This window comes from Spermophilus citellus (genome assembly GCF_964194105.1).
Source record: "Spermophilus citellus genome assembly, chromosome: 1".
NCBI classification, from domain to species: domain Eukaryota; kingdom Metazoa; phylum Chordata; class Mammalia; order Rodentia; family Sciuridae; genus Spermophilus; species Spermophilus citellus.
In genome coordinates this window covers 179,314,659-179,338,963 of record NC_138182.1, presented here as the reverse complement: position 1 = coordinate 179,338,963, position 24,305 = coordinate 179,314,659, and the positions used below count along the sequence as shown (strand labels likewise).

Below are 24,305 nucleotides of genomic sequence, written 5' to 3'. Positions count from 1 at the left end.
AAACCAGCGTGCTGGTCGTGCGGTGGAGAACAGAAAGCTAAAATTGATGGCAGTCCCCCATGCAGAGACTTTAGTATGTCACATATCTCCTTTCTTTCTAATTTCTTCCTCTAATAAAAGGAGGCTGAGATAGAGCTTATTTAAAATCAGCTGGATGGGAAAGACTGAAGGGCATTGGTTAAAAGTTTGAATAAAACTCTTCCCCAAAGGAGATTAAATTAACCTAGCGTCCTTACGGTTCCCAAATTCCAGGAACTTACTTTAACTGGGATGCTAGAAGATAAAATTCCTAGTGGTAGAAATCTCATTCATGATCTTCATGGTCTCTCTGTGGCTGTCATCTCCAAGGCAGTCTTTCCACACTTTCTGCCAACAGTTCAACTCTCCTATAGTTAGTAACAGTCAGCCCTGTGTGGATGAAAAGTCTCTGCTCTCCTCTTTTGGTTCTGTGACCCACTCACCTACAGCATTCACCCAGAGAAAGCTAGCAGCACAGTGCAGCTCTCAGGTCATCATATGCACTCCATAGTTTCTCCTTCTATGTGCTTGAGAAGTTTACCACCTTATTTTCCAAAGTTAAGATAAACTTGTCCATGAAACTTTCCTGTTAAACTCCATAAGCACCAGGGATGGTCCCTTTTAAATATCTGCATTGCTTATCTATGACTCACAATTCTGGGCTTGCTACTATGCTACTCATATCTTTACTTGCCTATACTTTACCCCTAGCAACACTTGTCAAGGAAAGAAGTTTTGCTCTTAGAAAATAAGGCATTGCATATTGTATTTGGTAGGTGCTTCTTTGTGCTCATCCAGGTGTGGTCTGATATCCTGACTATTTCCACAGTGTGACTTCATATTTTGTTCAAACTCCAGAAATGGCTGTAACCTTTCCAAAAGAGTTATCTGGATCACCATCTCTATTTTTAATGTTCTTTCAACAGCTAAGCATATGGCTGACACTCAGCACAGTCTGCTTGCTATGATAATTATAACAAAGATGGTAATAACCCCATTTATCCATAGGGATTCTCACAGGGATCTATTAAAAATGTATTCTTACCAATACAAAAGGTAGTCATAGAAACTAATACAATGAAATACACATATTTAAAATCCTGAAACAAAAAAAAAAATGTTTTCTACAAGTCATAGCCATTGTTATTTTACTATTTAAATATTTCTAAGAAATTTCTACTATATTTATTTCTGAGCAGTAAATGAGAAACATTGGTTATATCATAAAGTATTTACCAGAACAAGAAATATTTTTAAGATAAAATAATGAGTTCTCAGACTATACCACAATATGTGACATTCTAGTATGATATGTCCACATGCACTTTATTCCTTAATAGTACAGCTGAAAGAAAAACAATTACTTTAGATAAAACTGGCAGCCTACTTTTTTTTTATTATTGCCCTGAAGCACAGTGAAAGATAATAATTTTGCTTCTACTGAAAATGAAAACTTTATTCTTACACACTTTTTCCTGTAAACATGCTAAGGGCTGGAAGGACTATAATTTGGGTTTCTTGCCACACCTCACAGCTCTCTTGGAAAGAAAAAGAGATTCTTTATCTCCAACAGGTAAACCTTTCTAGTGAACAGAATGCTAAAATTGATGGCAACAGTCCCCCGTCAGAGTCTTTACTGTCTGACCTGTGTCACATATCTCTTTTCTTTCTAATTTCCTCCTATCATAGGCACTTGAACTTGTCTATTCCAATCTGACACAGTTTTAAAACAAAAATCAAATGCTAATCTTTGAAGCAGAATGGCATGCTACATTTTGAGAAAAATATAGTCTTTGGAATCAATAAAGCAGAGTTTAAAAAGGGAACCTAACAATTCTCTAGCTGTGTGGCCTTGGACAAGTTACTAAACTTCTATGTGCTTGTTCCTCATTTGTAGCATAGGGCAAAAGAAACTGCATCTCATTTTCTTTGCCCGAAGCTCAGAAAAACACCCAGCACAGAACAAACAGAACAGGGCTTATTATGTAACTAGTGGTCAATATTAAGGCTATATATCATAACTATTATATAAGATGATATATTGTAAATATTATGATATTTTATAAAATAGTTTTGACAGCTATATAACTATTATATATAATAGTTTGGGGCTGTTCATTAATATATGTCAACATGACATTTATTGCCATCATAATTTATAGCCTCAGAAATGTTCAGAAGCTTAGGTTATTGTTCATCATAAGCATAATTCTCCAGCATAGGAAATTCTATGATGAAAGAAAGCAGAAATTTATTGAACCACATCAAACTAGAGACCAGCATTTGGTCAGGTTGTCTACACTGCTTTTTATGCGACAATAAGTCTTTTTTCCAGCTTCCAATCCATCTACAAGTTTTATAATACCTTAAGTGTTAAAATAATTCACTCATCTAAATTTATTTCAGTAGTAAATATAACATTTAAAAATAACAAAGTTAATCAAACTGCTTTATACTATAATGCCAGCATTATCCACCAATTTTTAAAATAAAATCTATTAGATCCTGATCTAGTTCAGATCTAGATGAATCTAGTCTTAATTATATCAACAGAAGAAAAATATGGTATACAGGAGGTTAAAAGAAAAAAGTATCTTTGTAATCACCTTATATTCTAAAATGTGTGACTGATAAGTATATAACATCATACATCGCTATCATAATACTTGATTCTGCCTTTGGGTTGTGGAAGGTGGCAGTAACTAGATATCACAGAAATTCATGTGAAAAACTGGAATTTAATGCTAGCATGGAGAAATGAATAAAGGGATTAACTATCTAATTTTTAAAAAAAAATTAATGTGATATTTTCAATCCCAAATCTTTTCAGGGGGCAAATAATATGATAAAAGCAGGTGTTCTTTAGAAAAACCAAAAGCACAAATGTCTTACATAATCAGAAACTGTTTCTAACATTACTTATAATATTATACTGAAAAACCCTGATAATTAGTGTTCTACAAGAAAACTTGGAAAGTTACAAAACACTCCTTTTAATTATTCCCAGACACATTTTATAATAGTCTCCAAATCCAGTCAAATCAATTTCAGTTATTATCAACTGTCTCAAGCAATTCTCCAAATGAAATACTCGATGAAATGGAACTTTGGTGTAATTCAAATAAGATTTAAGTTTTACAAGCCAGGGAGTGTTCAGTAGCCTGTATTTTGAAACTATGAACAAGAACCAAAAACACAAAGCCTAGTTCATGGGACCATTTGTTAGAAGTGTCAAAACTTTTACAAGATAAGTGCAATCAAAATTCATAACGTGTCATAAATACTGGGCAATGTGGCTGTATTTGATAGCCAAGGAATTATTTCCAAAATAGACTGAGGTAAAATAAAATCTGATAATAGTACTGAACACTATTAGCACTAAAAAATACAGAAAAATTAAGGGATAAAGAACAGAAAATGCAAATGTAATTGAGATTAACTAAGATAGAACTTAGGGAGGAAAAGACAGAATCTTAATATTTATTTAAATCAGGGTCTTACAAGGTCTAATAAAATTTCTACATGCATAGTTTGCTTTAAGTAATTTTGTTTTATAAGTATCACAATTATTTTAAAATTTTAACCATGTGTTTTAATTAAAACAAGGGCAATCCTTAGACTCCTAGTTTAAAAAAATACTTTGTGGTATATTGCTAAATGTTTTGCAAATGAAACAACATATCAATTTTAGTGAATTTGAAATTACTTTTAAAATTGACTAGGTATTAAACAATCCATATGCAAAATTTACTGTATTGCATACATAACTATTATGGTGACATGCATATACATTAGCAAGAATAATCATCAAGTACATACTTGTTACTAATGAAAATAAAGTCTTTACAAATGCTACTATAAAATATATTGCCAGAAGAACAACTAATTATTAACAAAGGTCATTTGGTTTGGTGGGGCTTTCCATCAACTTTCCAAAGTCAGAAGGCATTCTTCTGAAGTTTGATTTACAACCATCTCACAAATCCTTAGGATTATTTAATAATAATAAAAAAGGAAATCAAGACAAGATAAAGGTCAAATATGAGAAATGCAGAATTTTAAACATAGGGAAATCACATAAATCTTTATATAAGCAATTATATGAAGTGTGTTGGATTTATAGACTGTACAAATAATCTTAGGTCATCTTGATTTAAATCAGTTTACAGTAGATACACCTATAACATAATCATAAAGACCAAAAAAGAACTCTATGTTAATAAATCTAAAATTCCAATTTCACAAAAGAAGACACATCTGTATTTGTTTACTTCCTTACTGTGTATCTCCCTCCATGAGACTATAAATTCCACAAGAGAATTCACCTGTTCCACCTCCCAGCAAAGCATCTTTCTTGGAGGTACTCAGTAAATCCGGAATACACTTGTCAAAGAGTGATAAGCATGTGGGCAACCGAGTATTCTTTTTGAAATATATTTTAGCAGTTTATCAAAGGTAGGAAATGGCATATTGCACAATATCCTTAGAAACTGTTCAGTCCATTTCTTTTTCATTCTCCCAGAAGTGCACGTGCTTCTCTTAAAATAATAGTTCAATTATTATGAAATGTTAGGCATCATTAAAACAAAAGAATGGGAGTGGTATCTGGTGCTGATATAAGGAATGACTTCCAGAAATAATCTTATTTGATTATTCAGAACAAGGTTTATATGATATTACTCCTTGTGATAAAGAAAATTGCAGGTGGGGAGAAATATTGGATCTAAAAAGTTTTTGACATTCAAGAGAAACTAAAAAAAAAAAACTCTAGAGGCAGATGAAGGATGGAAACTTAAAGACTTTTCACTATCTAGTATTTTTTTTTTTAGTTTTTGAACCATTTTATAATAGTATTGGTTCAAATCACTATGATTTAAATTTTAAATAATTTTGCAGCAAATTTAAGGAAATTTAATTTTAGAAAAATTAAACTTTGTCATACCGCTCTGACATGATTTATTTTGTTTGTTTATTTAGCTATTTAGTTATTTTGAGATGAGGTCTCACTTTATTGCCTTGAACTCCAAACTCAAATGATACACCAGCCTCAGCCTTCAAAAAAAGCTGAACTACAGACCTACACCACTGTATCCAGCTGTGATATGATTTTTTGTGTTTTTTAAGCAGTAATTATTTCACCTATGAGTGAAGTTTTCTTAAATTCATTTTACATAATGTGATAATACTGACCATGAATTAGTTTTCTTTCCTTCCAAGCTTTGAGGGCCTCATTTTTCTACTAAAAAGTTCTTTTTTCTTTTCTTTCCTTTAGTTGTAGATGGACACAATAGCTTTATTTTATTTATTTTTATGTGGTGCTGAGAATCAAGCCCAGCACCTCACAGGTGCTAGGCAAGTGCTCTACCCCTGAACCACACCCTCAGCCCCTAAAATGTTATTACCAATGGCTGCAAAGCATACAGGACATCTGCTCACATCTCCCATCCTCTTTCCTCACTGATCTCACATTTTCTACTTTTTCAGTCCCTTACTCAGCTTGTTTCCCTTACCTTCTGGCTAGTTCTTGATCTTACAAGTGCATTTCTCTTGGTTCCCGTCTGCTTTCTGTTCCTTGGCTTGAAAGCTTCTCCCTTAGCCATCTGCATGACTCAAGCATCATGTCAGCAAGGCCTACCTGACCACCCTATTTACAGCTGCTCATCCACCCCTACATCTTTTCCCATCTAGAAAATAAGGCAAGAACTTTTGTGTATGTTTTGAATGCTAAAACTCCAGCACCTGGAAAAATGCCTGAAGTATTAGATGCTCAATAAGTAATCAGTGAATAAATGAATGATGAAAGAAACTCAACGTACCCAAAGCAAAAATTCTCCTTATCATCTGCCAATATTTCAAACATACCAATAACCCAAACTTACTCTTCCCATATACTTTATCTCTAGAAACAATTATAATCCAAGCCCAAAACCCAGGTTTTACCATAATTTTTTTCCCAGTCCACTCTTATAAGCTATCACTAGTTCTATCAATTCCCTCTCTTCACACACTCTTGAGTGCATCTCCTCACTTCCATTGATTCTTTGACCCTTTCATCAACACTCATCTCTCACTTGGGATTTAGGGCAAAAGCTACTGTCATGTGTCTCTACACCAAATCATAAGGGCCTCCATGTTTCAATCATTAGAGGCAAGCTGATCGAGGGTTCTCTACTTCTCAGAACTCTTCAAAGCTCCCAGTATCTGCAGAACTGGTTTTTCATCCCAACTGCTAATTGGAAACACCCAGGAAGATTTTTAAGGATCCTATGCATGGGCTCCCCTCTAGACTAATTACACCATCCCAGGTCATTGTAAGCATTGCTGATCTACAGCATACAATCTAAATCTTGGAGCATAATATACAAATCCTTTCATAATTGAGTTCTACCCACAGTTTTTAATCCTCATTTCTACTGCCTCTACATTTGCTTGAACCAAATACACTACCATGCTGTCCTTCCATCTCTGCCTGCCCATGTATCCTGGAGCATTCAGTAATACCCCTATTCATTACTTCAGGTGTGAAGGAAGCACTTCATTTTTCAGTTCTCCATCTTTGATTCCCCTTGTGTGTTCTATCTATGCTTTTCTCTATTGTAACAGTTAGCTACATCAGTGGACATGGAAATATCAGTGGACAATCACTGATGAAATCAAAGTTACCCATTTACATTTTTAATCTAAAAACTTATCATTTCTGCAATCAAACAGATCACTCTGATACCCTCTTCTTTTGGAGCTCCAACTCAATCAGTCAACAGTAGAGCAATCAAATCAATAAAAATATTCCACCTGTTTGCAAAGCACTATTATTACATATCATGCAGATGACATCAAAAACAGCTACAATATTTTAAGCCTTGAATATGTAAAAAAGAATACTTTTCCAAGAATAATTTAAAATTCACGATGAATTTTTTTTAGAAGAGCAATCTTTGAAACATAAAAGTTAGACCAAGAGAAAGGAGACAGTTGTGAGTGATGCATTATATTCATAATCTTAAAGTCCAGTGACTAGCTGTTTGGAGCCAATGAGTACAGACAACGACAGAAATGCAGAAATGTTGATCACTCCCCTATGGCTCCCCACAAAATATACTTTTAAGAAGTAATTTAAAATAGACTGAATATTTAAATATGAAAATTAATTTTTAAATGCATACAGGGATCTAAACCCTAGAGTCTCATTAGAGTCACTAGGAAGTTTTAAACACTATCCATGCTGCAGGCATCACCTGTAAGAGATTCTGATATAATGGGTTAGAGAATGGGTTCAACATCAGAATTTTTTCCCAGTTCCCCAGGGGATCCCATTATGCAGTCAGGGCAAAGAATCATTAAGTCACCACATTCAATACTGTAGCAAAGTCCATCTTGCTAAAAGAAATCACAATGAAACCCTTTCCAAACAACATAATCTCATTCCCCTGGGGGGAGAAATAAGGTAAGCATTGTGATCTGGAAAATATGAATAATATTTAACACTTACACATGGTTTACTATGTATCAAGCAGGATTCTAAGGGCTTCTAATCTATTGACCTTTTTATTCCTCGAAATGGCTTTGTAATGTTGCCACTATTTTATGTCATTCTGCTTCTGCAAAAGTCTCTAGCAGTTGTAGAATCCTACCACTACTAGACGTTACTCAGAATGCTGGCACTAAATCTGCTGAACAGCTCTATAAAGAGAGCACTATTCAATAGATGAGAACTCTAAGGCAAAGGGAGGTAATAACAAGTCTAAGGACATGCAGCTTGTGAAGGGCTATATCCAAATCTATAACCAGATAGTCTTGCTAAAGTTTTGTATAATTTGTGGTAAGCAACAGCAGCAAAATATATAAATATACAACAAAAATAAATGACTTTATTTTTCTCCTCTTTAAGGAGTAGTAAGAAAAAGAGAAGAGGCTAACTTAAAAAAATTGAAATAAAAATAATTTAATCCTAGTTCTGAGATTTGTACCACTGGACCCAACAGAGATTTCATGATATAGAATGCAAAAAGGAAGAAAGAAGGAGAGAATAAATGAGTTGATGGATGGATGGATGGATCTATAAAGATATCTGAGATGGACCCCAACCATCTATCAGACTTGAAAAAAGAGCCTTACCCCTCCTCCCTGTGCACTCTACAAGAACAAGGAGGGCATATATGTCATTTATTGCGTACATAAATATAATTGAATTCAGTTGGTTATTTCCAATGTGATACAATTGAATTCTAAGGCAGAACATTTTACATTTATTTTCACAATATATTTTCTTATGTTTTATGAGTGATACTCATTATATGCATTAAATATCCTTATTTCATATCAAATTTATTTCTGTATTTTAGGATATTAGATTACTAAAATATACCATTTTAATTAAAATGTTGGTCTTTTTATATTTTAATCTGTGAACATCTTTCCTCAAAGTTAAATTACTATTTATGAGAACAGACTTTTCTAATAACTGGTTCAGTATCTATGTAACCACATTTGGACCTCAAGGGAAGCTATTTGAATTTCTCCTGGACCTCTTTTTGCTCCTCTGCAGGATGGCCATCCTCTTCTTTATCTCTGTAGGATTCCTCCAGCCGGTATTTCTGTCCTCCTCTTGATTAGCAAAGCAAAACCAAATGTCTCCCCTTAACCAACAACATATCAGTCGGACTTTAGGTTCTTACCAGAACACATACTTATCTCCAACTGCCTACTGGACAGCCTGAAATAAAATACTTGAGTGAGACAGAATAGCCATGGAAGGTTTTCTGAAGAGAATCCTAACTTTTAAAATAAAAATCAAGAAATGTACCAAACAATGGTATACTTGACAAAAATCATGTCATCTACAAGTTGAATTGCTTGTACAGAATTGCCCTTATGTGCTGTAGTCTGGCTTGAGGGAAGTGGCAGAATCATCCAAGTGAACCAGACTACTGAACTTATTATTCATGTGGTCAACTACACCCCTCAAGGTTCTTTCTCTCCCATGGAGGAGATTTTACTAGGTCTCAGCATCAGCATACGTTACAACTCTCTTTAATGTTAAGAAAGCAGGTGTTCAACACATTTTCCTTTATAGATGAATCATATTTTTGGCACATTTTCTTTTTTCTCTGATTTTTTCCCATTATAATTTTATTTATTACATTTTATTAACCCACATTTAAATTTCTTCTTTGGGTATACAAGAATTCTATGAATAAATAGCTTTATAATAAAAAACGAATGAAACTGAAAGGCATAATGAAAAGATCAGATACTATTGATTAATGAAGATACAGCTTTAAAATTATGTAAGTAAATAAAATTTTTGGAGTTTCAAAAAATTAAAAAATGTGTTTTATTCATCTGTTACCTCTAAAATAGTAAGTACAAAGTTTTGCGTGTGTGTGTGTGTGTGTGTGTTTGTCTGTCTTTGATTTAGTTAATGTAGAAACTTGCAATATACTAACTGTCCAATATTTTCAAAAGCAGAGTAATTTTAAATGTAAATCATGACTCAAATTGGTTTCTATGTGGTTAAATCCCAACTAGAGTGTTGTTTAAGGGTTACAACTATAAATAAGAATACTACGTTTGTAAGGAACAGCAACCCCTCAATTTTTCAGTTTATTTTGGTTTCCTCTTATTATTCAGTAATATCAAATAACTAATAAGACTGACTTGTTTCTAATGTTAATAGTTTGAAATTAAATGTCTCATTAAAAGTTACACATCTGGGCAAAAGGCACATGTTAATATCAAAATAAAATGGAATATAGTTAAATAATAGAATATATTTCTTTATACTTTGAACACTAAGTCACTAAGTAGAAAGGAGCTTGAAATAGCTGTTTCTCAAAAATATAGCCTTTTGGAGGCCAAGACAATGAAAAGTAACCAGGAAAACTGACTTGGAAAATTTTCAGGAAATCAGAATACTTGTGATCAATAAGAGAGGAAAAGCATTCCATCTTTTTCAAAGTAATATGAGTATTTATGTTACAATGGAGTTTATTTCAAATTGCCTGGAGGCAACTTTCTATTTTAATTTTTTCCACAACTATTGGAAATCATCTTCTTGGAAAGCACAAGTTGTCACAGTTCAGGTGATCAGGCATCAGTTAGCAATGAAAATGAACCACCTAAACATATTTTAGTATATGAAACATACAAAGTATATGAAAATTGTTCTGGGTTTTCCCATGAACTCTGAATGCAATTTCATTTTGTGTGATGAAGAAAACAGTGTGGCAGCACAGAAATTTCATAAAATCAATGCAGAATGATTTCATCTGACAAGTGGGACGGGGGTGGAAAGAGTAGGTGTGAGAAGCTTACTTACTGCTTTCAGTAAAGTTAAAATTCAAATTGTGACTGAATCAGACCAAGAAAACATTTGTTGAAAGACGTAATTTTAGATCAAAATTCAAGTCTTACACTTTATCACATATATTAATACACATTGGAAGCATAAACCATGTTCATAATAGAGCAAAACTAACACTAGAAAAGAAAGAGTTCTAAAGAAGGGGAAGATGCGAAGAAGGAAGAGTAGCAGTCCCACGAAAACGAACAGAAATCTTAGCTTTAATGAGTATGTCATGAAGATCTTATATATAGTCGAATTTCTTATGATGTGGCTCTCTGTTTCTACTTAAAAGCCCAGAAAAGTACTGCCAGAACATATCCTTTTGTGAAACAAGAGAATTTACTAGGACGTTTTTAGCCTTTAGTGGACAAAGACTGAACATGGAACATTCTGGTGTGAAGTTAACTCTATTTTGTGGCGTTTTTTTTCCCCCTTTTGTTACTGGTGATTGAACCCAGAGTTACTTTAGTACTGAGCTACATCCTCAGTCCTTTTTACTTTGTATTTTGAAACAGGGCCTAACTAAATTGATGAGGCTGGCCTCAAACTTGGAACCCTCCTGCATTAGCCTCCCAAGTGGCTGGGATTACATGCTTACGCCACAGTGCCCTGCTGAAGGTTACTCTTTAAGGAGTAGAACAAAAACTGGTAAGTCATAGGAAGCATTTTGTAAAGGCACAGAGAAACATTTTTCCAACACTGAAGTCTGAATTTCTTGAAAGAACATTTAGTTGAAAGGAAGGAAAGAAAGAAGGAAGAAAGGAAGGAAGATAGACTGATTCTTTGGTTTCATTCTACAGGAAACCTTAGAATGAAAAACATAAACTAGTCCTAAAACAATTCCTTGATAAGTGAGATACCAAACTCACAGGGAGAAGAACAATAATCAGAATTAAAATTATTTTAATACTTGAATATATGTGTTCTTGCCAAAAAAAAGAAAAAAACAACAACTTCCAATTCTGCCAATATAAAAACTGAACACAGATGTATAAACAATTTTTAATAGTGAGGATTTTATTATTTATTAAAATCATATTTATAATAAAGCATAAGTATATCATGTGATATAAAATTCTGTGGATAATTTGAAAAATATTAATGCTCTGTAAATTATAATATTTAAACTATACATTTCATTCTCACTGGAAAATCACTTTATTTCACAGAGAATATATTCATTTAATTTGCAACAGAAGGATGATCTAATTCAAAAAATCAAAACTTTTATGTCTGACTGGGCCAGGAAGTTAAAATAAAATTACAAGGATCGCCTGATGTAAAATAGGACATGAAGGGAACTGAAGATTGTCTGCCTCTGCTCAGGATATCAAAATAAATAAATAAATAAACAAAGACAAAAACAAAAAAAACTTAAAACACTTCATGTGCCAAACAATGTTTAAGAGCCATATGTGGCCTCCCAGGCTGCCAGATTGCAGCTCTAGAGAAACAGTAGCCAAGGCAGAGCTCAACCAAAACTGTGATCCTAGCCAACAGGAGGTGCCAATAAATTCCAACACTCAGAGAGAATAGAATAGAATGATTTTTTTTTCATAAGCATGTTTCAATTAGTACTCTCCACATGTAAATAGGAGGCCTATATGACCTATGGAGTCTGTTGATTATTAATCTCATTGACCTTGTAGCCTTGAAACCAGGTAGAGAAGGGAAAATCTCAATTAAAAGACTCTTTTCGAGTGATCACAGGCACACAGAGAACCAGTCTTTCTGAGTCTTCCTAACAGCCAAACACTCTCTATTCAGAAGAGAGCAGGTCTAACTGTGATCTGGGTGCAACATCAGGGGGGAAAAAATGAAAAGGCAGGTGGAGAAGACAAAGAAGTACAGCAAGAGGTTAATAGGCAAGATAAGTTTCCCCAGACCACCAGGACCTTATTGTGATGAAGAACTGAAGTTCAACATCATTGCTTCAAAGCCCAGAGGTATATCAAGAAAAGGTTCTGGCTACCTAAGAGACAAGCTCCTTGGCATTCATGTGAGTTGAATGCAGAATGGGATACAACTGACTTCATTTCCTACTGAAGATGGAAGAGGAACTCAGAAAAAGGGGCCATTGTTCTGGCAGTGAATCTAGGAATCTGTATGGTAATTATTTTTTCTTTATGTAGAGTCAGACCTGTAAGAAATTCCTTAAACATGTGTATTACATAATGATTTGTTAAATTGTATTTTCCACACAATCTCTTTAAGGTCATTTATTTAATTTAATGTGGACAGATTCAAACGAACATTTGTAATGTATTTTTTAAAACAGACATCCATGTTTCATAGTAAGTTTTACTGTGCTGGACTCTTTATATTTCTAAAATTCTGTAATGTTTTCACTTCTTGTTCTTTCCCCCCAAAACAACTTACATTTGTAATCTCTCACTGAAAAGTTTATTTTTATTTTAACCCTTTTGATTCAGATGAATTACCATTACCTATAATTATTAAGTCAGCAAAATCTATGAATCCTTGTTTTACAATATAGTACATGATCTTTATAGCACTGAGACAAGAATAAATCATATCTATTGACAATTGACTATGTACTAAACACTTAATTAAGGGCTTTATATGGATTATTTCATCATTTTACTTAATCTTCCCTGAAATTCATGAGGCAAAAACTGTCACAATCTTAACTTCAGTTGAATTAAACAATGCTTAAAGAAGTTATTTGCCAAAGACAATTACGCTAACAAGTAGTAGAAAGGTGGCTCAAACCCCGTTCAAGTACATCCCTTCCCTGGTCTGCCATCCCCTCCATTCCTCACAATACGTTATTCATGCTATATACATCACAGAAATGCTATATACATTTACTTAGCAGTGAAGAAGAGTAGTAAAAGATTCCTAGGTTTTATAAAAATATAATATATTCAAGGAAAACTAGAAAGTCTATGTATTTTTTATATTTTTTTAGTTGTAGTTGGACATAATACCTTTATTTTTCTTAATTACTTTTATGTGGTGCTGAGGATCAAATCCAGCATCTTGCACATGCTAGGCGAGCGCTCTTACCACTGAGCCACAACCCCAGCCCCAGAAAACTCCATGTATTTTAATAATGCATACAGTTTTCTTCCTATAAGATTTGCATGTCTATTCACCATTTTTAAAAGATAACATTCCATCATGAATGTTTCACCTATTAAAACTTGAAAACCATAGACATGCTTTCGTTATGGCCCTCTCAACTCTGAAAGAACATTTATCAGGAGGAGACGCCAAACAAAATCCTGAAATCTGTGAAACATAGATGAAGGAAATTTTTAAATTTAAGAAAAGTCTGTCACACATGTTCCTTTTTAGAGAAATATGAAAACTCAAGTGATGGTCAACATCATAGCTTTTTTTAAATATCATCAGATGTGAAATTTCTCATTTAGTAAAGAGGCCAACCCAAAGTATAGAACAATCTTTCTATATAATGTAAACAGTAATATATGGATACCATTTCAAGAAACCCAAAATCCAAATTAGAAAGTGATATGGAATCTATATATATTCTACCTTAGTTTAGCTGTACCCCATCTGTCCTCCTCAGGTGTTTCATGAAACATAAAACACACATCTAATATTAAAATTCTTAAGTGTAATTTATTTGTATATTTAAATTTACTAATTTTATTAACAGATATACCTTTGGGTAATGAAATTTGCCACTATTCCTTTAAATAAGATTGTGAAACTTTGTGTTAGGATTAAAACAATGTCTCCTCTTAAATTAATATTACTTAAATAGTTCTTTGAAGACCAAATTTATATAAAAGCTTAGTAATATATCAAGTCAGCATTCTCTTCCCATGCTCCTCTAGGAGATACTTTCTAATGCCAGACAAAATGTCCAAATGACATTTGGTTTTTACAAATTCTATAGCCAGTGATGAACAAGTGTCTTCAAACATATTGTGAAAAGTTACTCAAAATATTGTGTTCACCAAGTTACAACCTCTAAGACTTAGTTAATAAAAGCATCTAAGATTCCAATTATTCTAAAGGAGAGGTGTCTGCCTATAATATTCCTTCCTTTTAACTAGAACAAATGTCCATATTATAAAACACTAAATTAATTCTTGAGCTTATAGATCACTTGAGCCTATTTTAATCTCTTGGAATATGACCATGTAGACCACCAGGTAAATACTGGACTTTCATAGCAGAATCACTGAAAACTTAGAAGAAGGGACATTTAGACATGTTTGTTAAAAACATTGTATGTAATGTTAAGACAATGACTTATCAAATAAAACATAGTAGGCTCTCCTCTTTATTGCTAATTACAGATAAAAGAAATTTTTTAAACATCTATTCAGAGAAATGTCTGCAAAAATAAAATACCTTCATGTAAACAAAATCAGCGGTTTCTACATTAACTGTTTTGTCTCTTAAAAGGCTTTATATTATAGAAAAATCTTTTTATTAAACTTATTCTAAAGATTACTTATCTTTAAATTATAATGTTTTATGTCAATTTTTTTCAGAGGGTAGCTGCAGGCCAGTTTTATGAAAGAAAAATCACTATTTTATTGTCAAAAGAAATCATCTTAATTTGCATAATATATATACTAAATAAAAAGTTGTCAATAATTTTCACTTTCTATAGTAGGTATACAAAATACTTCTTTGAAGTATAAGTACCATAAAGCATATTTACGAAAAGCAAAATTAACTAAAATGACATCACAATTATGAAAGAAAAATAAATGGATCTGTATAACTGATGTATTATGACTTCACAGAGAACACATTTTCATGAATTTTTTTTCTATAATAAGTAACAAGAAAATTTTGAAAAGACAAGCAAATAAGTTCAAATATGATTTACAAAGGTGTGCATTGGGTAGCTAAAATAATATTAAACTCCAAACACCTAAAAATCAAACTATCCTAAAACTGCAATACACTACTTAAATGTTAAATCAATGTTTATTAAGATTGTATTTTAGGAGGTCTATTTTAAATAAAATTTTACTTCATTTCAAAACCAACTTCCTAAGGAAAAAGTAATCCCATAATATTTCATAAAACTAATTACTGCAATAACCAAAATAGCTCATAAAACTAATTACTGCAATAACCAGAGTATTTCATAAAACTAATTACTACAATAACACAACTCAGATTATTTAAATAATGGTTGCTGCTCAGAACTTGGCACAACGGCAGACATAAACAGTCTAGTGAGCTAGTCAAAATACTAAGAAGTTACATAACATCTTCAAAACTTTTTCCCCCAGATAAGTCATGCCTTTAAGATGCCCAACAAATGATCAAATAGAGGAGTTAAAATGTTGTGAACAAACCTATCATAAATGATACATTATTAGTTCTTAAATGTCCACTTTCCACTTGAAAATCTCCAAAGAAACTTCCAATTCTCACCATGTGAAAACAAAGAAATGTCATCACATATTAACAAAAAGAGAAAAAAGAAAAAAAGTGGCTGTGGTACAGTACCAAATGATAAGAGCTACAGCTGAAGAGAAAAAAAAAAATTAGTGTTCTTGTTAGAAGAACATAAACACCAATAAAGCAAATAAAGCTGGAAGATAGTATTTTCAGAGATGTGACCATGACTATATATCTAGGCTGCTGCTTAAAGTTAAGGATCATGCTAATAACAAAGGCACAGTCAACCCCTTGATCAAATAACAGAGTATCTCCCACAATCACCTATGTGCCCATAAAAGGTTGCTACTGTTACTTTAAAATAAATAGAAACAGAGAGAATCACAGACTGAAATGGCATGCACCTATAACATATGAACATTTCATCAGAGTGAAAGACTTACCTCATAAGACCAGACACACTGAGTTCCACCAAAACGGCGAACACACCTTCCTACTTCCACGTCCTCGTGAGTTGTGTACATTTCTCTTAGGCATTCACCAATATGTGGCACCATCCTCCTGAGAACTTCCCGGCTGAAGATCATGCCAGGTCCTCCCATACAGAAGTTCTCCCCGGGCTCCAGCCCTAGCTTTCCAAGCTCTTCAATATTTCCGAGACCAGTCTGTCCCAGGTACAAAGGCTTGCTGCTATTTAGCGATCTAAGAAACTCCTCTAACTTATCACCTACAAGGAGAAAGAAAATAATCACTACTTTTTAAAATTTTCACAATCATTTATAATGTACAAAGTAGAGGACAGAGCTTTCAACATTGTTGTTAAATCCCTCCTAAACCTTGAACCTCCAATAACTCTACTTGTAACAACTGAAAGAGTTGAACAATATCATATTATTTAAAAATACTAATTCAGAGTTACTGATTAAATATTAATAAAATTTTTATTAATTCATGGTCTAGGTGTCTGTAAAACTGCAACAATTCAACAATCATCATTTTTTCAGTAAAAGATAAAATAATGAGAATAAAGATAGGGTTCCTGGCATATCAGATAGGAGTAACAAAAATTTTCAGAAATGTGAAACATATTCAGTATTGATATTTAGTATTGTTTTGACAGACCTATACATGTCCAATGATTACTTTTCCCTGATAATTAATTTAGTTAGGTGCTGTGTTGTTAACCAAAATTCAATCATGTACAATCCATATTGTTTTGGGGAGTGTTTGAATCTAATTTATCATGAAATTTAATTTGGGAAGGCATTGTTTTAGGAAAAAAAAAACATTTGTTAAAACTTAAACAATGAATTGGTTTCACTCACAGTTGTTAAGTTCACCAGGGAAAACAACTTAAAAATAAAATTACACAGCTAAAACAGTTCAAAAACATTTGGTATTCCACAAAGTGATACATCAGAGTAAGTTGAGAGTCTCGGTCTTCACATTCCCAGTCAGCATCTTTCCTATCAATTTTGATGATCTGGGCATCGGCAGTCATTATCTTGATCCCATGCCTGGATCTCAATGAGTTTCAGCTGACTATTATTGTGTTCTTAATTATCTCATTCTAAAAGAAATGGAAAGAATATGGCCTTTCAAAGTTCTGAAGGACAACCTTTCAAAGCATTAAAACAAATGATAGATGTAGGTGCTGCTAATACATTTTAGAATTTTCTCTGCAAAGTGTGACATTTCTGCCAGGAAAGCATTGTGACTTTTTAAAATGAGACACAGAAGACAAGGGGATCATAAGATAGTGGAAGCAGTTTTCTTGGAATCAATCCTAAATAGCATGTATGGGAAATGCAAGCAAATGGCAGCATTCTTTATTTTTCTGTCCAATTACCAACCAGCATTGTCCTATTCCAACCAAGCATTACAGCAATTTTCCTCCTCTCAACCCAAACTCAATCTCTATTTATTAACAATACATTGACTCCTTGTGCCAAAACAGGTCCCTTGGGTTATTTTTCCTTGCATTATGTTAAAGGTACTATCTGGATCAGGAGAAAGCAATGAGGTTAAAAATAGAGCGGCATAAACTAAGGAAGGGCTGCCCCCCTTTGACCAAAAAGCTAGGAAATGTGGAAAACACAGAGAAACCTCCTTCGGTACAACAGTTAATTCCTTTGCATCCCTCCCCATCTCCGCAACTGTCTGGACTGGAAAGACTGACTCCTGTACTCTAAGGAACTTAGATCTGCTGAGTTTAGGGATTCTCTGGCCAGAGCGGCCCATGCTCTGGGTAAAGGACCGCGCCTCCTTTAAAACGGACAAAGTTTTCTTGTGCTGTGGCTGCATGTGGTTCTGGGAAGGACTTCCAGCCTCCGCTTATTGCACAGCCACCAAGATGTACGGGAAAGGATCCAATACCAGGGCGCGCCAGTAAACCTAGCGCTCTGAGGGTTTGGAATTGAAACACGCTTTTCCCTTCTTCCCCACCTGACAATACGATAAAACCCCATGGAGTTTTATTGAGGTGTGACTGGGGTGGTGAAAGGCTAGGTGATGCACTGTGGTAACCGGAAGAAAAGGCGCGCTGGGGCGGTGGGGTTGCTCAAAGACTCCCAGTGTGCCGCAAGTTGTGCGAAAGGGAGGCATACGTACTGGGTAGGGTCTAGGACAGTGAACCAGCTGAAACAAAAGAGCAGAGGAATAAAGAAGGAACATGGGGTCTCCAGCCTGACTCTAGCCAGCATCCTGCACTTTGCCTTCTGCCGAAGACACGCCCCTCTGGGCAGATTTGATAAACTACCACCATTGGGGGCTTTCGTGGGAGGGCCGAATGGGAATGGCTTTTGGTTTAGCTTTAAAATCCCTTTCCACGTCCCACCCACACCGTAAAGGGTAGGGACAAACACCAGGTGGAAAGGACAGCAAGAGTCTGAAAGGCAAATAAAGCTGGGCAGGTATGAGGAGGGTCCAGACTGCAGGAGAAGAGGAGGAGCGGGCTAGATAATGGTGGGCGGATGCGAGGGGTGGGGATGGGGCCGGGGGCTGACGGAGCGCCAAGCACGTGTTGGAAGAGAAGCTTAAAGGGCTGGGCAGGGGCTGGGGTTTGTTGCAGAAAAAGGAGTCAGGAGGTGGGCAGGTGGGACAGCCGGCGCTGGGAGGTCACCTTTGATGTAGACATCGTCGTCTGCGCGCATGAACCACTCATACTTGTCCAGGTAGTGGTCGTGCATGTACTTGATCATCATGAAGGATTTTTTCTGAGGAGGGTAGGAATCATCCACCCCCGGCAGCGCGATGACAGGCAGGGGTGGCGGGAGCTGGCCGAGCCCAGCGTTGGGTGGCTGCTGACTGGAAAAGAACTCCACGCGGCCAGGGATGAAGCGCGCCCAGGTCCGCTGCGCCGCCAGCGCACGGCTGCCCAGGTACTTCTGCGCGGTCATCACACCCACATACAGGAAGTCCCGGGGTCGGGAACTCGGGGCGGTGGCACCCCCATCCCCGCTGCCGTTGTGGCTACTCCGCGGCCGGCCGCCTCTTCGCTGACCAGCCGCGCCCCCGTCCTCCTCCTCAGGTTCCCCTTCGGCCGCTGGGGCGCCTGGAAGCCCTGTGGCTCCGTCAGGCTCGCGTCCTCGCCGCCGCTGCTGCAGCGGAGGTGGCTGCTGCCAGGGGCTGCTCCGAAAACTGGTAACTCCGGGCGCTGCCTCCGGCATCTGCAGCCCCTGGAGCTCCTGGAGCGCGGGGGGCGGCGACTGCTCCTGCCGCGGCCGGGACTGGGGTTGGGGGAGCGGCTGCTGCCCTCCGGCGCCGGGGCCAGCAGCCGAGCGGCCGTAGTAAGAACAGAGGCTGGAGCCCCGTCTCTTCCTCTCGCTCAGTTCGGCCACCCTGGGGGCGATGAGCCAGGACGCGGCAGTGAAACCCAGCACCAGCCCCAATGCCACGCTCATCCACGGGCGCCGAGAGCGCACGGCCATCGCTACTGCCCGGTACACGGACGCTCGCTGGGCGGCCTCGACGCTGCGCGCGGGTCCCGGGGCTCACACCCGCCCCTCCTCCGCCTTCGCGCCCCCAGCCCTGGCCTCAGCACGCCGCCTAGGCGCCGTCTCCGGCTCGGGGTCCGAGCGCTCCTGGCGCCTCGCCTGCCGCGGGCTGCAGTTGCCCGCCAAGCTCCCTGTTCCGCTCTGGGCAGGGACTCAGAGCAAGGGTGAGGAGTGAAACTTCTCCCGGCAACGGCAGTGGCGGCGGCGGCGGCGGCGGCGGCGGCGGCAGCGAGAGGAGCTGCAGGAGAAGGAGGAGGAGCAGCGGCGGCGGCAACGCGTCCGCTCCTAGGCTGCCACCCTGTCACTGGCGCGCCTGGCCCCTCCCTCTTTCCTCCTTCCCAAGCCCCCGCCCTCGCTCCCCGCCTCCTGCCCCCCCACCACCACCACCCCCCGCCACCCCGCTCCCAACTGGCCCGAAGGAGGAGCCACAAGCGCCACGATTGCCAGCCGGGGGAAGCGTGCGGGCCGCGGTATTTCCCCGTCACCCGCCCTAGCACGCCCCTGGTCTGCGCCAGGGTCCTGAGCCGGCCTCCTCTCCGGAAGGAAACGATGCCTGTCGGGCCGCCTCCGGCTTCCAGCGCTGACGCCCCCTCTCCCTCCTCCCTCGGCTCTTACTCTCCATCCCAGTTCCCGTCCCGTCCCGCCCTCCGCCGGCCTCCAGACACCCGTGTCCGGAGGCTCCACTGCCCTCCTCCTGGAGCTTTGACTCCGCTGACCTCATCGGCGGAGCTCGGGTCCTCGAGCCCCCAGCAAGCGCCTCCATATCCCTCAGGATTCGCCTACCCGAGTCCACATGGGTTATGTCCTGGCTTGACCCTTCCCCACTCTGCCCCGCCCCAGGTCCGTCTGTGGGCCACTTTGGCGGTTTTTAGTCATTTTCACGCTGCACTTACCGCTGCCACTCCGCGCCTTCTCTCTCCACTCCTGGTTCCGCCCACTGCTCAGGAAACTAACCATGGGTCCCAGCCTAACTCCCCTATCCCAACTAGCATTTTTAATCACCCTTCCCCCAGTATTCACAGAGGCTTCACCATCACTTGGTGTCTCAATTGGAAATACCTTTTCTGAAAGTCTGGGATGGGGGGGGGCGGGGGGAATAAGAGTGAGTGGGGACTCAGTCCCCAAAGAAGATAAATGTCCCATGTTCTCTACCTGTTGAATTGGGAAATGAGCTGCCTAATCCTCTCCTCCTTAGCTCTGGTGGTCCCTCTTCCAGTAGTAAGAACCATGAACTATTTTCAATCTTAGAAGGTCGTTGGCTCAGTAACACTAGCAAATGATGGCAAAATGTGGACAAATTCGTGGGGCCAATACCCTGAAAATCTAAAGAAATTCTTATTCAAGTTAATTTAATCAGAAAATAAAATAGAAGATACAGTGTCGACTCTTGTTTATTAATTCCAAGACAATGACAGGAGACATTTAACCTCTCCAATAAGGGCAGGCAAATCATATCGTTAGCAATGGAATCTTAGAACTAAGTTAAATTGCATTGGCCAAAATCATTTTAAGTGAAAAAACAAAAATCTGTAGATGTGTGATATTTTGAAGGGAACATTTAAAAATTTCTCCCTAAATGTGTGTGTATGTCTGGGGTACATGTGGCATCCCCAAACTTTGCCTCCTCTTCAAATTTAAGTCTTCTGTTTTATACATCAAACTGAAAGGGATGGTATTGAATGGCATTAGACATAATGGCTCCATCCAGCAAGGTGCTGGCAGCATCCCTGGAACAGTAGGCCTGCCTGGAGCCCTTGGAGGAGTGGTTCTTTCCACACCAGTCACTGGCTGTGCATGAACACGTCTGACTAAATGTTTCATCTGCTGGACAATGAAGCTCCTTTTCCATGTCTAAGTCTTGCCCAGAGACACGTGGGAATAAAGATCATTGGACTCTTTCTCGAAGTTGAATTTTAGTTAGAATACAAATTAACAGGAACCTTCTCATTTAAAAATACATTTTCCCAAGAACAGTTTAATTCATCTACAACATGTTATTCAATAGACCTTCTCTTATAATGAAAAATATTCTTTATCACTAAGAAAAAAGCTACTAGCCACATATGATTATTGAACACTTGAAATCTAGTGGTGTAATTTAAAATAAAAATTTCAATCTTATTTAATTTTAATTAGTTTTAATTTAAATAGCGCCATGTGTCTATAGGTTAAGGATTCTCAAAATATATGACCAATAACAATGAACACATAGTCCTAAACATTAGCATCTCTTCATCCCAGTATTCTTCATCCCAGTATTCAACTGGGCTCCACTTTAATGGGTGCCATTCATGCAATTGATCTACAAAATCATTGATTATCACTGCACACAAATAACCATACATGAACTGTTTTAAAATATTTGGGAAGAAAGTTTATCTCATTCATTAATTTCTTTAATGATGTGTAGTACAGATTAAACGTTACAAGACGTCAACAGCTTTAGACACGGAGATGTCAATAAGATATTCATTGCCTTCCATCATGAAAATTGTAGTGCAATGAAGAAAACAGACATTAAACAACACACTACAAAGTTATTGCAATGTTGATAACATGGCATGGAGGGAAAATACAGAGTACTCAGAGAGTATCTATAAAAGCTTCTAGTTTAGTATGGAAATCAGAGAAGGAACTAGGGAGACACTGAAATAAAACAAAGTACTGAAGTGATGTTCAATAGTAGCTAAGTGACTTTGGGAAAAATGCCTTAAATTCACTGAGTTTTAGATTTCTCCTCTGTAAATACATTTGTTTGAGGATTTATTAAGATATTAAATGTGAATGCTTAGTACAGTGTGTAGTTGGTTTGAGACATAAGGAATATAAGTTCTCATTTTCCAATCCCTCCCTTTATGATAAAATATTTTGATATACACTTATTTTTTAAATATTTCATCCTTTCACTTGTTTAACAAATATTTACTTAATATTCATAATATAAACCAGGTACTCATTAAAAAAACAGGACTAAACAAAATAGACAAGCCCCAGACTTTCTGGGGCTTACATTACTCAAGGAAGATAACACATACATATCCTTTTACATGTATATAATATATTTATGTAAATAGAAAAATCAACATATATGTGGAATAAGTATTTTCAAAAAAAATCAAAAGGACAGTGGGAGTATGTCTTATTAAATGAGATCATTTAAAATTGGTCAGAGAGTTTCTTTCTCATAATTTTATCAGAAAATTGGAAAAAAGGAGTAATCTTACCATGAGAATACCCAAAGGAAATTTTCCAGTAAGACAGAATAATAAACCCAAAATCTTTTAGACAGACATGGCATACTGAGGGACAGGAATAGGCCAATGTAGTTTGGAATGAAGGGAGCTGATGATAGACAATTAAGTAGACCAGAGTTGTCCAATCAAACTCTAATGTGAGCCAACGATTCCAGATGTATAGTTTCACATTCTTTTTATGGGCACTAATTTTTCAAAGCTGTTGTGTATTTCATGCTTACAGTGAATCTCAATTCACATTACCTGTGTTTCAGAGGTCAATAGATAGATGCGGCTGGTGGCTGCTGTATTGGACAGTGCCTACTCAGAGCCTTAAAGACACTTGTAAAGACTTTGGTTTTTATTCTGGGTGGTAATAAAGGAGTTGTGTAGAATGGTTTTTAAAATATTTTACAATAGGATCACTCTACTTATATTTTATAGGATTACTCTAGTGCCTATGTGGAGAACAGACTAAGGTAGAAAAGAATACAATCAGGAAAGCATTATTCAATTACTTTAATAAAACATTACTGAAGTAACTCCATACCTTTGAGATAGAAGAAAAACAAACATCTTTTTCTTCTTTTCACACAGTGTCTACACCTCTTTTTCATTTGCAATAAGTAGAAGTCTTGGAAAAGTTTTGTTTAATGTGAATTTATTTATTGAGATTGCTGAACTTACTTATTTGGTATTTAACAGTCAATTCAGCAATTTTCTCATACTTTAATTTTGAAGATACATAATTTTTAGGGCAGATAATTTTCTGGGCAATCTCTAACAAAGACTAAGTTATTTTTAATTAAAGTAATAAATTCTTGAAAGAATTTAAGAAAAAAATTATTTGCATAAAAGATGCATTGAGAGATAAGTTTGTATTGAAACTATCACTGCAGCAGAATAAAGGTAATTACATACCCAAATATATCAACATCTGTATACTATAATTAAGAAGAGAATGCATAAATATAATTGTTATTCTTATCTAAGTAAAAACGTTTCAGTAAATAAACGTGTGACCCACTTCACAAATTGCTTCTTCTATTTCATTGGTATGACAATGCTCTCTTCTTTTCTCACTAAACTTCATGATTCTCCAACTCTAGAATTAACTTAAGACATTCTTTCTTTGATGCAATAATACAAATTGGTTGAAAGTTGAGAATGATGAATTGTCCTGCAGTTTACTTTTGTAGAAATGAAAAGCATACCCTTAAAACGTTTTAAGATGCTAATGTATTAACAGATTCAAATTAGATTCAGGAATATCTATAATCATTAACATTATATTTGTCTCTATGAAGATTAATTTCTGCCATTCCCTTTCAATATCTATAAATGCAAAAACGA

At 36.8% G+C, this 24,305-nt stretch overlaps 1 protein-coding gene across 1 annotated transcript in view; it reads right to left on the bottom strand.

Annotated features, from left to right (window-relative positions):
* CHSY3 (chondroitin sulfate synthase 3) overlaps positions 1-19,795 on the bottom strand; it is a 271,180-nt gene extending 251,385 nt beyond the window's left edge. Inside the window, exons 1-2 of the mRNA XM_081281440.1 lie at positions 18,846-19,795; positions 16,168-16,451 (exon numbers count right to left, since the gene is read on the bottom strand). Coding sequence (XP_081137566.1) covers positions 16,168-16,451; positions 18,846-19,653 — 1,092 coding nt within the window. The 5' untranslated portion in view covers positions 19,654-19,795. The remainder of the gene's footprint in view (positions 1-16,167; positions 16,452-18,845) is intronic.
* Positions 19,796-24,305: the final 4,510 nt, after the last annotated feature.